A 16,296-nucleotide genomic window follows, 5' to 3' on the forward strand; every position below is an offset into this window, starting at 1 on the left:
ATTCCTACCTGGGTAACAAACTGCTCGTGTGGCTTCTCGTGACATCCCTCGCCCCCAATTGCCGCTGCCCCCCCCCCCCAGCCTTGGGAAGGCTTACCTGCTTTTCCTTTTCCAGCTCTTCCTTGAGGAAGTAGTTCTCCTGCTCCAGAGCAAGGGCCTGAGCCCTGAGCCGAGACAGCTCCATCTCCAGCGTCGAGGACTGGAAGAGTTTGGAAGAAGAGTTTGGATTTGATATCCCGCTTTTCACTACCCGAAGGAGTCTCAAAGCGGCTCACATTCTCCTTTCCCTTCCTCCCCCACAACAAACACTCTGTGAGGTGAGTGGGGCTGAGAGACTTCAGAGAAGTGTGACTAGCCCAAGGTCACCCAGCAGCTGCATGTGGAGGAGCGGAGACGCGAACCCGGTTCCCCAGATTACGAGTCCACTGCTCTTAACCACTACACCACACTGGTAGTGTGTAGGAACAGGATAATAAAATTTACAAATGAGTGCTTCACAAGCAATAGCTCTGAAAGTTGCTTTGTTGTTCTCTCTGGCAGGTCCTCGTTATAAACCACCGAAATACCTGGATTTTGCAGTTTTCCAGTTCCTCCCGGAGCCAGGAGCCTTCCCTCTCCTCCGGCACTCCCTTCCCCGCCTCCTTCTGACAAAGGACTTTCCGCAGCCGTTGGTTAAGATCTTGCGCATCCACCTGGTGGGGAGACGTCTGTCGGTCAAGCTCTGCATTCTCAAACTCCAGCTGCTGATTGCGGGCTTTCAGTTCAGAGGCCTGATCAGAAAACAAGAGCCCAGGAAAGAAATCAAAGGCAAGGAAACCCTACTGCATAAAAAACCATTACACACAACAGCTGTTTGCGTTACCCACTAAGGAAAATACTCAATCAAATCCAAACCAGTAACAATTAATTGTAGTGTTACAGGTAGGTAGCCGTGTTGGTCTGCTATAGTCAAAACAAAATAAAATAAAAAATTCCGTCCAGTAGCACCTTAGAGACCAACTACGGTAAGTTTGTTCTTGCACATTTATTCAAAATCCAATTAAAACTACAGGCAACTCCCAATTTACATAGGGGCTGTCTTCCACGGCACCCAGTATACCTGAATCATAGAATCAAAGAGTTGGAAGAGACCACAAGGGCCATCCAGTCCAACCCCCTGCCAAGCAGGAAACACCATCAAAGCATTCCTGACAGATGGCTGTCAAGCCTCCGCTTAAAGACCTCCAAAGAAGGAGACTCCACCACACTCCTTGGTAGCAAATCCCACCGTCCAACAGCTCTTACTGTCAGGAAGTTCTTCCTAATGTTTAGGTGGAATCTTCTTTCTTGTAGTTTGAATCCATTGCCCCGTGTCCGCTTCTCTGGAGCAGCAGAAAACAACCTTTCTCCCTCCTCTATATGACATCCTTTTATATATTTGAACATGGCTATCATATCACCCCTTAACCTTCTCTTCTCCAGGCTAAACATACCCTGCTCCCTAAGCAGTTCCTCATAAGGCATTGTTTCCAGGCCTTTGACCATTTTGGTTGCCCTCTTCTGGACACGTTCTCCAGAAGGAGAACTCCACCTCCATCGTTCTGCCCGGACACTGAGGGCCTTCTGGTGGTTCCCTCACTGCGAGATGTGAGGTTACAGGGAACCAGGCAGAGGGCCTTCTTGGTGGTGGTGCCCACCCTGTGGAATGGCCTCCCATCAGATGTCAAGGAGATGAGTAATTATATAACCTTTAGAAGACATCTGAAGGCAGCCCTGTATAGGGAAGCTTTTAATATTTGATGAATTACTGTATTTTAATATTTTGCTGGAAGCCGCCCAGAGTGGCTGGAGAAACCCAGCCAGGTGGGTGGGGTATAAATAATAAATTGTTGTTGTTGTCGTCGTCGTCACATATATTTGAAACTCCACTGAAAAAAGCCTGCAAGCACCTCATTCTGCCCCTTTTTGTGATGCTTTTGGGTCACTTCCAGGATCAGCGCAGTGACACACATATTGAACATGCATAAATGTGGGGGGCACCTGTATTGAGTTTGATTCAACAAACTCGCTAAACCTGACCTAGCAACAGTCTGATAGTCATTGAGACCTCCAGTGCTCCTTTTGCCACCCCCCAGGGGGTAGCACAACCCTCTCTGGGCCCCACTGGTTTATAGTGTCTCCTCACAAAGATACAAAATAAAAATAATCCTTCCAGTAGCACCTTAGAGACCAACTAAGTTTGTTACTGGTATGAGCTTTCGTGTGCATGCACACTTCTTCAGATACACTGAAACAGAAGTCACCAGACCCTTATATATAGTGAGAGGGTGGGGAGGATTATGACTCAGAAGGCTGGTGGGAATGCGGGATTGGCTGATAGGTGTGGAAAACCTGTTGATGACTGTTAACAACTGCAATTGGTCTTACAGGAAAAAGCAAGGGGTGAGATGGCTAAAAATAGCTTTATCATTTATAATCAGAGAAGAATCCAATGTCTCTATTCAGACCAGGTCTCTCCATGGTTTTAAGTTTGGTAAAGGTAAAGATAAAGATAAAGGGACCCTTGACCGTTAGGTCCAATCGCGGATGACTCTGGGGTTGCAGCGCTCATCTTGCTCTATAGGCCAAGGGAGCCAGTGCACAGCTTCTGGGTCATGTGGCCAGCATGACTAAGCCGCTTCTGGCGAACCAGAGCAGCACACGAAAACCTTCCCACCAGAGCGGTACCTATTTATATACTTGCACTTTGACATGCTTTCAAACTGCTAGGTTGACAGGAGCAGGGACTGAACAATGGGAGCTCACCCCATTGCGGGGATTCGAACCACCGACCTTCTGATTGGCAGTGGTTTAGACCACAGCACCACCCACGTCCCTTTTAAGTTTGGTAGTAAGTTGTAATTCAGTAACTTCTCTTTCCAGTCTATTTCTGAAATTCTTTTGTAATAGGACAACTACTTTGAGATCTTGATACAAAATGAAGACTCAGCTAAGAGCTTACCTGCTTTTTCAGGTTCTCGGCCATTTTTTGCGCCGCAGCTTTCTCTTTCTGCACAGACTCCATTTGCTGCCTGAGGTACGCAGAGTGAACAGAAATGTTACTCCTTAATATGCAACATCATCTTCGTTTGCCTCAAATAAGCATGCGTGTGTGCGCAAGGGAGCATGAGCGCACAGGCACCTTGGGTGGGAGCATGAATAATAGTGAAAACGGCAGGAGCATCTCTTAACAGCTAAACTGAATCCTGGTTGCTCAGACCATCAACGCTATGGCATTTATTGGACAAGACCAAAAATAGCGACCTGTTCAGAGTCCATTCTTCCACTTTCTGGTCAGTTTTCTCCTCCCTTTGGGGCCGGTTGTGAGCGGTGGGCGGAGCCAGAACAAGCAGGAGGCGGGGCCAGAGCCAAAACCACAGGACCACCCTCTTCTCGCCGCCTGCCACCTCCCATTTACCCCGCCACCCCCCACAAAATTAAGCCGGGGGCCTCCCTTGCTGCTGGTCCCTCGCTTCCGGTTTGGAGAGACTTACCAGAGTTCTTCTCGAGACCCGTTAAGCTCCCTCAAGCGCAGGTCGCAAATGCTGCCTTCCTCGTTCAGAAAGGCAATTTCGTTCCGCAAAACAGCGTTTTCCTCTCTGAGACGATCCATCTCACACCTGTGGTGCCAAAAGAGAGAGACTGGATTTGTGTGCTGCTGGCGTGTGCATCGCTTATGGCATAATCCCAGCATTTTCCTAACTGCATTGGGGAAATTCTTCACAGACTGACTCGCCTGAAGCAAGGAAGCTGAGTACCTTCCACAGAAAATTTGCATACTGACGCAGGTTTTGGGGAGCATTGTAGGAAACACATTCCAGTCGCGGGGGATACCAGGCCAGGTCGATTAAGTGTCTCTGTTTAGGGAAGCTTTTAATGTTTAATATAATTTAGCTTTTAATGTTTAATATAATTTAGCTTTTAATGTTTAATATAATTTAGCTTTTAATGTTTAATATATAGAAACCTCTGACTAGCTCAGTTGGATAGAGCATGGTGCCGATAATGCCAAGGTTGCAGGTTCGATCCCCGTATGGGACAGCTGCGTATTCCTGCATTGCAGGGCATTGGACTAGATCAGGGTCCCCCAAAGTTGGGTCTCCAGCCTTTCTGGGAATACAACTCCCAGCATCCCATAGCTAGCAAGACCAGTGGTCAGGGATGATGGGAACTGTAGTCCCAAACTGATGGGGACCCAAGTTTGGGAAACACAGGACTAGATGTTCTTCAAGGTCCCTTGCAACGCTCCAATTTTACAATTCTAGGACTGTTGCATGGCTAGAATGCAGCCCTGGTGCAAGGCTAAGACTCACAGCCATGCCCCCCCCTTTTGCCTTTGTTCCCCCCTGCTGGGCATGTGGACCTTGAACTGACAAGTCTCCTGCGTCTTATCTGGACTAAGAGTCTTTGCTCCTGCGGCTGCAGATTGCAGGAGAAGATCAGCAATGGTGGTCAGGACATCTTTGCAACAAGGCCTGTATGCCATTGTGGACTTTTCAGTTCCTTCTGAGGAAACCTCAACAAGCTCAGGCTTTCCCGGGGTTGGGTGGGGGACGACGACACACACACTGATCTAGCCTTCAGCGAAACATTCACTCATCTGTTAAGTGTAACTGGCATTTAGATGTGTGAGATCTCATTGGATAAAACAAAATAAAAAATAAATTCCTTCTAGTAGCACCTCAAAGGTAAAGGTAAAGGGACCCCCCTGACCATCAGGTCCAGTCGTGGACGACTCTGGGGCTGCGGCGCTCATCTCACTCTATAGGCCCAAGGGAGCCGGTGTTTGTCCGCAGACAGCTTCCGGGTCATGTGGCCAGCATGGCAAAGCCGCTTCTGGCGAACCAGAGCAGCGCACGGAAACGCCGTTTACCTTCCCACCAGAGCGGTCCCTATTTATCTACTTGCACTTTGACGTGCTTTTGAACTGCTACGTTGGCAGGAGCAGGGACTGAGCAACGGGAGCTCACCCCGTCGTGGGGATTCGAACCGCTGACCTTCTGATCGGCAAGCCCTAGGCTCTGTGGTTTAACCCACAGCGCCACCCGCGTCCCTTAGCACCTTAGAGACCAACTAACTTTGTTCTTGGTATGAGCTTTCGCGTGCATGCGCACGTCTTCAGATAAAAGTAAGACAAATGCTATTCTTCCACCGACTGCAGTTAAGGCACGTTAAAGAGAGACAATGAGCCAAAAGAAGAGGAGAGGAAAGAGGTACGGTGTTAAGAAAGGCACAACATAGAAGCATCTGGCTAATTGGGACTCAGATTATCGACATCAGGAAAATTTGAGCAGCCTTTGGTGGGCGAAAGAAGCAAACCACACCCTGGGCTGTACCACTTGAGATATGCATCAAAACACACATGCAGGCACTTTTCAAAGCTGTATTAGAAGCGATTGCTTTCTGGTAGAATCCCAGGAGGCGCACATGGTCTTCTAAGCCAAAGTTAATCTACTGGTTAATACAAGAAGCCGAGAGAAGTCAGTGGAAGCAGCAAGGAGGCGGTGAATCAGGGAGGCGAGAGGTGGTTAGTTTCAGAAAGCAGGGGGCGGGGAGAGACCCCCGGTTACCTCATGAGCTCCAGCTCCCGCCGCTGCTCGCTGCAGGTGCTCTGCAAGCCCCAGAGCGCTGCGTTCAAGTCCTCCCTCTCCTGAGCGTGGCTCCCCTTCTGCTTCAGCAGCGCCGCCACCTTTTCCTTGAGCTTCCTGTTCAGCTCAAGGAGCCCCCTCGCGTCCGTCTCCGCGTCCCGGGCTCCGTTCTCGCCCCAGCCGTGGCGCCGCCCCGATTTCGGGGTCTTCAGGGTCGCCACAAAGGCTTCCATCTTGCCCAGCCGGCTCTGCAGGACCAGGTTGGCGCTGAGCAGCTCGGCGTTCTCCGCGGACATCTGGCCGTGGGCCTCTTCCAGCTCCGCCAGCCTCTGCTGCAGCCGCGCCTTCTCCTGCGTCACCGCGAGACTCTCTCGGCCGCTCTCTTCCAGCCTGCTCTGCAGACGCAGAAGCTGGGGCAGGTGGTCTTCCAGCCCGGCATTCTGCTCCAGCAACTTGCCCACCTGGTTCTGCAGCTCAAGTTCTTCTGGCGCCGGCAAACGTTTGCTCTGCGCCCTGGAGCTCGCGTCTCTCTTGGCGGCTGCACCCGAGAGCTCCAGTGCCCGGTTCCCCAGCTCTCCCTTCTCAGACCCAGTTGCCCCTCTGTGGTCTGCCATCTCCGTGGCATGGACTTCAGCTTCCGGGCCTCCGTCCGAGGGCCTTTTGCCCCCTCTGATGCAATCCGGATGCGGTTTTGCAGCAACACCGGCTTGTCCCCGACAGAGGCTTTCCTTGCGCTCCTCGCTTCCGCAGGGCAAGGCGTCAGGCTGGGGGATGGTCTTGAGGATCTCCTCCAGCTCCTTCTCAACCTGGGAAGCCATGTCTTGACGGTCCAGGGTGGCCTGGTCGCATTCGGCCTCCAGGAGGCTGATTCGCTCTCGAAGCTGCCGCTGCTGCCGCTTGAGGGTATCGTTCTCCACCCAGATCTCCTCATAGGCCTTCTCCAAGACAAGAGTCGTCTCCATGGGTCCTTCCAGTATCGTCTCTTCAATTTCCATCGCCAGGCTGCCCGACTCTCCGATGCCGCTGTCCGTTTTTACTTGAGCGCCACCTTGGTCCCTTACGTTCAGCAACCGCGAGTCCCCCAACGATTCTGGAACCAGGGCGATAAAACTAGGAGAGCGAGCTGGGCTTCTCAGCAGCTTCCTCTCTGCGGTGACAGTTGCTGCGCCACCTTCTGCTGAGGGTTCTTGGTCCTTTTTCTGGTCCGAAAGAAAGTCCATCAGTTCTTTTGGCTCCCGGGGCTTCGCTGGGAAATCGCCCCTCTGCATGTCTGCATCTCTGTTGAAATTTCTTTGCAGTTTGGACAGCTCTTGCTGGAGCTCTTCAACGTTGCCTTCAAGAGTGAAGATTTTGGCCCTCAACTCCTCCTTCTCTTCAGCCGCTCTGCTGAGCGCCTCCTGTTTCAGGCGTTCCACGGTGGCGAGCCTCGAAGTCAGCTTGCCTTTCTCCTGCTTGAATTCAGCCTCCTGCCTCCCGAGCTTCCGGAGAAGCATCTCCTGATCTTCCTCAACTCCGGACATTTCTCCTTTGTCTCCTCTCTTCTGGAGCTCCTGCTTGTGGACCTCTTGCCTTCTCTGGAGTCCCTGGTGGAGCTCGCGCTCCCTTTTCGTCACATCCTCCAGCTGCTTCTGCAGCTGCTCCTTCTCCAGGACCAGAGAGCTCACACACTCCTCGAAACGCTTCTCCAGAAGCTCCTTCTCTTCTGTGAGGGCCGACGAAGCCTCTTTCTCCTTTGCCAGCATCTCCCCCCACCTCTCCTGGGCCTCGGCGTCTTCCTGGGCCATTTCATCCTTCTCAAACTCCCACTGGGATTTCTCCTCAGAGGCCTCACGCAACTCCTGCTGGTAGCGCTCCTCGAGGCCTTTCAGGGCCTCCCCGTACTTGCTCACAAGCGCCTGTCGGTCCACGGCAAACTGCTCCTCCATCCGAGAAACTCTTCCGTTAAAGTCATTTTCCATTTTTGCCCTGGATGTGGTCAACACAACACATTACTGAAGCCTCTGCCAAGCAACGGACAGGCGGCGGCAGAACACTGACTGCCCTAGGCCTCAGCCTTTGAAGACCACAGGCCAAGATGGAGTCCCAACCAAGGTCCAAATGCAGTTTATTTGTCTTGGATCTTCATTTTTAATGGTCTCTCCTTTCGAACACTGTTCCTCCCACCTCCTCTTAAATCCACCCCACAGCAACTGAAGACCAAGAATTTAACAAGATTCCGGACTTGTTTACAGCTTAGTCCAATATATTGGAGGCAATTTAACTTAAGATTGCAAGAAAAACCTGCTGGGCCATGCAAGCAACCCATCTAGTCCAGCATCCTGTTCTCACAGCGGCCAACTAGAAGCTTGTGGGAAATGCACAAGCAGCATTTGAACACGCTCCCCTCCTGTGGTTTCCAGCAACTGGAATTCAGAAGCATTGCTGCCTCCAACTGTGGAGGCAGAGCAGAGCCAACATGGCCTTGTCGTCAATGAATTTCTCTAGCCCTCTCCTAAAGCCATCTAAGAGGTTGGTGGCCTTCAGCCTTGAGTTCCATAGTTCAACTTAACTCTTTCAAACAGTGCAGAGTTAAACTATGGAACTCTCTGCCACAGGAGGCAGAGATGGGCCACTGATCTAGATGGCTTTAGAAAAAAAATTGGACAAATTCACAGAGGAGAGGGCTATCGATAGCTTACTGGTCAGGACGGCTGTGCTCTGCCATGCTTCTGAATCCCAGTTGCTCAAAACCACGGTAAGGGGGAGCTGTTCCTGTTCTTGGGTCATGCTTGCTGGCTTCTGGTTGGTCACGGGATGTTGGACAAGATGGGCCACTGGCCTGATCCAGCAGGCTCTTCTCATGTTCCTGTGTTAGCTTGCTCCCCTGGGCCAGCCTCGGGGGGCAGGCAGCTGCTGCAGAACGCAGCCCCCTCACCTTTCCTCCTTGAGCTCCTCCCGATACTTCCCCGCCAGCTCTTGCCGCAGCGCCTCCTTCTCCAGGACGTGCTTCTCCTCCAGCCTCCGCAGCTGCTCATGGAAACCGCCCTCCATCTCTGCTTTCTCTTCCCGGACGGCCTGCGCCATGGCTCTCAATTTCTCTTCCAGCCGGACCCTGGCGTGGAGCAGCTCTTCCCGCTCCCGGCCGAAACCCTCGCAGGCCTCCTGCAGCCTGGCCTGCAGCTCCTCCTGGTGCTGGAGCTTCAGCTGGTCCACCAGGCTGGCCTTCTCCTCCAAGGACGCCTGCAGGCTGCCAGTCTCCACCTTCTGCTGGGAGTCGGCCTCCTGCCACTCTCGCCTGAGCCTCTCCAGCTCTCCCTCGAGCTCAGACACCTGGGCTTGCAGCCGGTCCACCTGCTCTTGCAAGGCTTGCCTTTCCTGGGCGTGATGCTGCTGGAGGATCTCTTGCTCTTCGGCCCAGCGAGTCTTGCTCTCCTCCAGCTGCTTCTGATAATGGCACAGCTGGAGGAAGGGAGAAAGAGGGAGAAAGAAAGAGAAAAGAGCATAATCAGAACACGAATGTTGGAAATGTAAAGAAAAGGAGGGTACTTTTTACCATATGCGGTGGACATGCAAAGAGGTAAAAGCTTTCTGGGAAATCTTAGAATATATTGAGTAGGCTTACCTTTCAGAAAAAACTTAAAGATAAACCGAGGAATAGATTTATTGAGGAATGGAATGGTTTTCTGTATTGTTTAAAAAAGCGGTGTAACATCAACACGGTCCTTGCGTTGGAATAACCCTTGTCCGAATCTGATTTAATATGGTGGTAAAGTGATATGTGAAATTATATGAATGAAATAACGCATTAGAGTTGTCAAGGTGTGTGTCATATTTTTTTCTTTTTCTATGGTTTAAACTTATTTGAATTGGTTTAATGGAGAGATGAGATTAGGAAGTCTGATATAAATATATTAATACATAACTAGCCCCCTTTCTGTTACGAAAGGAACGGCTAGGAAATTATTATTTGCAAATATCTTAACTTATATTTAATCAAGACATTTTGGTTATGTAAGTGTATCAGTGTTCGTTTGCTTTTCGTATGTACGTCGGTGTATGTGTTGTTGAAAATCAATTTTAGAAAAGCTTTCTGGGAAATGATATATAATGAGTTAAAGAAAATGTTTAAAAACACTTTTATTTTTTAAAAAAACCAGAAGCTTTTTTACTGGGTATAGTAGGTAAAGAGTTATCGAGACAAGACAAAATTGTTCTTATATGCAACTACTGCGGCAAGAATTTTGTTAGCCCAAAGATGGAAGCAACAGGAGCTATCAATAAAAGAAGAGTGGCAGGTGAAAATGATGGTCTTCTGGCGAAACTGATGGGAAGAATCTGGAACCAGCGAGATGTGTTCCAAAAAGACAGGAAAAACGTTATGTTATATTTGAACGACAACTGTAAACAATTAACATCATTAGCAGGGTTATCTGAAAACTTGTAAGATGAAATTGCTACCTATTCAGGACGAGAAATTTAATGTGTTAGGTTATAATATAACAATAGGAAAGGAAGTGAAATGCTCTTCAAATGGGGGGCGGCGGGGGGGGGGGGAGAAGAGGCCAGCTTACCCTGTTCTGAAGCTCCTCCTGCAAGCTGCAGAGGTCCTGTTGGTGTTGATCTTTCAATTGCTCGATAGCCATTTCGGCTTCTATGCTCATATTTAGTGGGTTGCAGTCTTCAGAATCAGGCGCTAAAATGAAAATGAGCAAGAGAAACGTTTGCCTTTAAAGGGGACAGGCCGCTAGTTAACTTTCAGCAGCTTTCCATTTTTTCCCCCAGCCCCATCTGGAGATGCCTGGGATTGAACCTGGGACCTGCATTCAAAACCAATGCTCTGAAACTGATCTGCGACCCTTCGCCACATCGTGGCTCCCATGGGGAAGCTCTTCTCTTGCTTCTGGTCGGGCAACACATCCTCTCAACCCAAGCTAACCTTTATTACTCTCCCTTCTAGCAGGGCTTCTATTTTGCCCATGAGTATCTCTAGCATTTACACGCCATTCAGTATTCAGGATGTCTGTAGAACACCTGCGAACATCTACGGCAGGGGTCAGCAAACTTTTTCAACAGGGGGCCGGTCCTCTATCCCTCAGACCTTGTGGGGGGGGGGCTGGACTATATTTTGGAAAAAAAATGAACAAATTCCTGTGCCCCACAAATAACCCAGAGATGCATTTTAAATAAAAGGACACATTCTACTCATGTAAAAACACCAGGCAGGCCCCACAAATAACCCAGAGATGCATTTTAAATAAAAGGACACATTCTACTCATGTAAAAACACCAGGCAGGCCCCACAAATAACCCAGAGATGCATTTTAAATAAAAGGACACATTCTACTCCTGTAAAAACACCAGGCAGGCCCCACAAATAACCCAGAGATGCATTTTAAATAAAAGGACACATTCTACTCCTGTAAAAACACCAGGCAGGCCCCACAAATAACCCAGAGATGCATTTTAAATAAAAGGACACATTCTACTCCTGTAAAAACACCAGGCAGGCCCCACAAATATCCCAGAGATGCATTTTAAATAAAAGCACACATTCTACTCATGTAAAAACACCAGGCAGGCCCCACAAATAACCCAGAGATGCACTTTAAATAAAAGCACACATTCTACCCCTGTAAAAACACCAGGCAGGCCCCACAAAGAACCCAGAGATGCACTTTAAATAAAAGCACACATTCTACTCATGTAAAAACACCAGGCAGGCCCCACAAAGAACCCAGAGATGCATTTTAAATAAAAGGACACATTCTACTTGTGTAAAAACACGCTGATTCCCGGACTGTCCGTGGGCCGGATTGAGAAGGCGATTGGGCCGCATCCGGCCCCCGGGCCTTAGTTTGGGGACCCCTGATCTACGGAATGGGCCCCCAAGGGCAGTTAAACCAAGCCCCCTCCTCCTCTCCCCACAAACACACGCCGGAGCTGATCACCGTTTTACCTTGAGCGCCCTCTGCCCCGCCGTCGTCCAGCTCCTCGTAGAGAGACGCTTTCAGAGGTGACCGGGCAACTCTGCCTTGACCCTGGTACTCTTCCAGCTGAGACTGAAGCTCGTCGATTTGGTCTTGGAGTTCCTGGGCACAGCAGAACGGACACAAACAGATGTTGTGGCGCTATAGCCAAACTCAGACCACACAAACGCAGGGCTTCAATGGCAATCTCTTAGCACTTATTGATAGAGAAATAACTGGGTCCTGAACGAAGGTGCAAAAGAAAAACTCACACCCCTGTTTGATCTGAAGAAGTGTGCATGCACACGAAAGCTCATACCAAGAACAAACTCAGTAGCTCTCTAAGGTGCTACTGGAAAGAATTTTCTATTTTGTTTCGACTATGGCAGACCAACACGGCTACCCACCTGTAACTGGAACCCCAGTTAACAGTGGCCCATAAAAGTACGCTTCCTGCAGAGTCAAAAGAAGAAAAAACGCAACAGAAACTGACTTGGCTGAAGCAGGCCACCAGGAGTGAAAGAAAAAGGCTTTTCTAATCTAGACTTTAATTTTAAGCAAACGAAGTTAGAACTTCCTGTTAGCTCAAAACAAAATAAAAAATTCCTTCCAGTAGCACCTTAGAGACCAACTGAGTTTGTTCTTGGTATGAGCTTTCGTGTGCATGCACACTTCTTCAGATACACTAAAAAAAAAAAAAGTATCCCTGGCATTTACACGCCATTCAGTATTAAGGATGTCTATAGAACACCTGCGAACAACTACGGAATGGGCCCCCAAGGGCAGTTAAACCGAGCCCCTTCCTCCTCTCCCCACAAACACAAACAGAGATACTGTTAGCTGCTAGCGTTCTCTCAGAGACTCTTTTTAAACTAATTCCAAATACGCTTTATCAAAGAACTCACACTCCCACACTTCCAACCTCCAACACTCCCCACACCTCTCAAAACTCCCAACAAGAAACTGCTCCCCAACAGAGCCTTATATACACAGAGTAAGGCCCATGCTTTGGGCAGTTAAGAACAAAACACCGGCACCTGTTTCTTCTGTTTCTTAAACAGACAGTACTGACATTTGAATTATGGTGCTGGAGGAGACTCTTGAGAGTCCCATGGACTGCAAGAAGATCAAACCTATCCATTCTCAAAGAAATCAGCCCTGAGTGCTCACTGGAAGGGCAGATCCTGAAGTTGAGGCTCCAGTACTTTGGCCACCTCACGAGAAGAGAAGACTCCCTGGAAAAGACCCTGATGTTGGGAAAGATGGAGGGCACAAGGAGAAGGGGACGACAGAGGATGAGATGGTTGGACAGTGTTCTCGAAGCTACTAACATGAGTTTGGCCAAACTGCGGGAGGCAGTAGAAGACAGGAGTGCCTGGTGTGCTCTGGTCCATGGGGTCACGAAGAGTCGGACACGACTGAACGACTGAACAACAACTGACATCAGACCAGCTCAGGTGCAACTTCGATCACTCAAATAAAACCCAACACTTATGTACCCCCCTGGGCCAGAACTCCTGCACTTACCCTGCACTGCCGTTCATAGGTATTCTTCATCTGCATCAGCCGCTCCTCCTGGAGAAAGAACTCTGCGCTGCCAGGATCGAGATCTCCATACTAGAGCCAAAGAACATTTCATCACCACCCTGTTCCTTCATAGCAGTGGTCCCCAAACCTTTTTGGGCCACCGCCCCGTTGGGTCGGCAAGGCCCAGCCTACCTTCTCCGCTAGGACATTCTCCCAGTTCTTCTGCAGTTTGCTGATGGTGCCCTCGCATTTCAATAGCTTGTCTCCGGTTTCCTGGAGTTCGCTCTCCAAGCGGCTGTTCTCCTAAGGAAAAGCCAAAGGAAATAAAGAGGTCGGGAGCCGTATTGCAAAACGGTAAACAGAACAGGGCCTGCAAGGAGATCAAACTTATCCATCCTTAAAGAAATCAGCCCCGAGTGCTCACTGGAAGGGCAGATCCTGAAGCTGAGGCTCCAAGACTTTGGCCACCTCATGAGAAGAGAAGACTCCCTGGAAAAGACCCTGATGTTGGGAAAGATGGAGGGCACAAGGAGAAGGGGATGACAGAGGACGAGATGGTTGGACAGAGTCCTCGAAGCTACTAACATGAGTTTGGCCAAACTGCGAGAGGCAGTGATGGATAGGCGTGCCTGGCGTGCTCTGGTCCATGGGGTCACAAAGAGTCGGATACGACTGAATGACTGAACAACAACAAACAGAACAGGGCAGGTTTTCTAGATATGTGATGAAGGCAACCAACCAGAAGCGCCTGATTCAATGACCGTGCCCCTTTAAAATGGGATTATTTTATTGCGGGTTTTAATTATCGGCATTTATAGTTCAATTTTTTGGGGGGCGAAACTGGTTTATATTCCTGTAAACTACTTAGAAAGCTATTTTGGTAGTAAGCAGTTTATCAATCAATCAATCAATCAATCAATCAATCAATCAAGGAGAGCTCACTGGGGGAGCTTGGGGGCAAGCAGCTGCCTCTCAACCTAACCTACCTTGCGAGGCTCTTTGGGGGATTAAAATGCGGAGGGTGAGAGAACCGCGTGAGCTCCTTGTAGAGGTAAAAGGTGGGATATAAATGCAACAAATACGATTGGCATCCGTCTGTCCCGCGAGACAATGGATTGTGCCTCCGGGGGTGAAGCTAAACCGCTGGGTGAGCAGCACCAAAGTGACCTCCCCGGTTTCTTACATTCAGTAAGAAACCAGGGGCCTTCCTGTTGGGCATGACCAACTATGAAATCTGCAACAAAGATAGAACATTCTTTATGTATGCCACAACAGCTGCTAGGATTTTAATAGCTAAAAACTGGAAAACTGAAGAACTACCAACAGCGGAAGATTGGCAGATGAAGTTGATTGAATACATGGAACTCGCAGAACTGACCGCGGAACTCCGAGACCAGAGGGAAGAAACGGTGCAGGAGGATTGGAAGAAATTTAAAGACTATTTGAAATGACGTGAAAAGATAGACATTTGAAATTAAAATCAGAGGATATATAAGGCTACAGTAATGCCAGAAGTTAGATTAAGATAGCATATAAGAAGTAGTTAGAAATGTGTTATGTTTATTTTTATTAGGATTAAGATTATAGATAAATGATGATTATTGTTTATAAAGATTCAGATTAGATGAGAAGGAGGATTTTATAATGTTATAAAGTTACTAAAGAAGATTAGAAATGAATGCAGAAGAGAGGACGTGAGGAGGTCCCAAAATAATGTTAGGAATGAGATAAGAATATTGGACAAACAGGCCAAAGCCTTGGACAAACAGGCCAAACCCTACGCCAAAGGATAAATGGACATAAATCTGATATCAGGAATCACAAGACAGAGAAACCAGTAGGAGAACACTTTATTCTCCCAGGACATTCTATAAAAGATCTCAAAGTAGCTGTCTTAATACAAAGAAATTTCAGAAATAGACTGGAAAGAGAAGTGGCTGAATTGCAACTAATCACCAAACTTAAAACTATGGAGAAGCCTGGTCTGAACAAAGACATTGGATTCTTATCTCATTATACATAACAAAGCTATCTTTAGCCAACAGGTTTTCTACACCTATCAGCCCCCATTCCCACCACCCTTCTGAGTAATACCCCTCCCCACTCCCCCACTATATTTAAGGGTCTGGTGACTTCTGTTTCAGTGTATCTGAAGAAGTGTGCATGCACACGAAAGCTCATACCAAGAACAAACTCAGTTGGTCTCTAAGGTGCTACTGGAAAGAATTTTTTATTTTGTTTCAAGATAAGAATAGTTGAATAAGTGTTTGTTTGTTTGTTAAGATTTTTGTATTTTTTGTAGTTTTGTAGTTTTTGTTGTTTTGTATTGTTTTTGCATTTTGTATTATGTATTATGTATTTTTGTTTTATTGTAAAAAATAATAATAAATTCTTACAAAGTGACCTCCCCGGGGTGCCAGCCTGGGCTGCCCAGATGACAAGACCTCCATCTTGACCTGATGTGGTCCAAAAGAAAGCAGAGCAAGATGTTTGGCCCCAGCTTGGCTGCGGGAGCTGCCACAAGGAGACGTACAAGGCTCCATCCCAACCGATTTTGTGTGCATCAGCTAAAAGTCTACTGTCGCTACTTTTTGAATTGTGACTTGAGAAATAAGCAAGCACTCTCAATTACAAATCAAACAAGCATAGCTTCTTTGTTGGATACTTGCTTCATTCATTTCACTGTTAGTAAGGCTTATATGCTGGCCAATACTCTAGGAATCAGTTAAATGTTAAAGTAGAAAAATCACCCATAAAACAATATTGCCTTCAGCCGCTACTTGTCATTTTCAATCTGCTCTCTGATTTATTTTCATGATCACTGCTATTTTTAGAGCTTGCCATTGAAGGGTGTTGGGCTGTCAATTTTTATTTGTCCTTTAAATTGGAATAGATTCATTATCAGCTTCTGAAATCTAACAGCAGAATTATAGCCACCACCTTCTGAATTTTGTCCTTCATTGTACAATGCCAGTTGATCCCATTTTTGCAGCAGCTTACCATTGAGATGTGATAAAGAGAACAGGGTGTTCTTGAATAGATTAGAACAAGGTGTCCTTAAGAGTCAATTGCTTTGTTTTGTGGGTGAATGTATCATGTGCTTATCAAATGTGTGGGTGATTTGTGTCTCTGAAATGGGGTCAGGTCAGCTTTGTAGTTTTGGAGCTTAGGAGCATTCCTTGCTCCAGCACTGCTTCTGGATGCCCAGTGATTAGAAG

The 16,296-nt window shown here is 48.1% G+C and overlaps 1 protein-coding gene across 5 annotated transcripts in view; it reads right to left on the reverse strand.

Moving 5' to 3' along the window:
• Positions 1-16,296, reverse strand: part of NIN (ninein) — a 115,275-nt gene that overhangs the window by 24,007 nt on the left and 74,972 nt on the right. For 4 of the 5 annotated variants that reach the window (XM_033161352.1, XM_033161506.1, XM_033161413.1 and 1 more), the window contains 10 exons: positions 13,271-13,381; positions 13,079-13,168; positions 11,542-11,674; positions 10,157-10,278; positions 8,521-9,044; positions 5,589-7,571; positions 3,513-3,638; positions 2,981-3,050; positions 567-770; positions 98-199 (listed from right to left, as the gene is read on the reverse strand). In XM_033161352.1, the coding sequence (XP_033017243.1) occupies positions 98-199; positions 567-770; positions 2,981-3,050; positions 3,513-3,638; positions 5,589-7,571; positions 8,521-9,044; positions 10,157-10,278; positions 11,542-11,674; positions 13,079-13,168; positions 13,271-13,381 (3,465 nt within the window). The remainder of the gene's footprint in view (positions 1-97; positions 200-566; positions 771-2,980; positions 3,051-3,512; positions 3,639-5,588; positions 7,572-8,520; positions 9,045-10,156; positions 10,279-11,541; positions 11,675-13,078; positions 13,169-13,270; positions 13,382-16,296) is intronic. The other variant, XM_033161680.1, reaches the window with a different exon arrangement.

This window comes from Lacerta agilis, chromosome 1 (genome assembly GCF_009819535.1).
Source record: "Lacerta agilis isolate rLacAgi1 chromosome 1, rLacAgi1.pri, whole genome shotgun sequence".
NCBI classification, from domain to species: Eukaryota; Metazoa; Chordata; class Lepidosauria; order Squamata; family Lacertidae; genus Lacerta; species Lacerta agilis.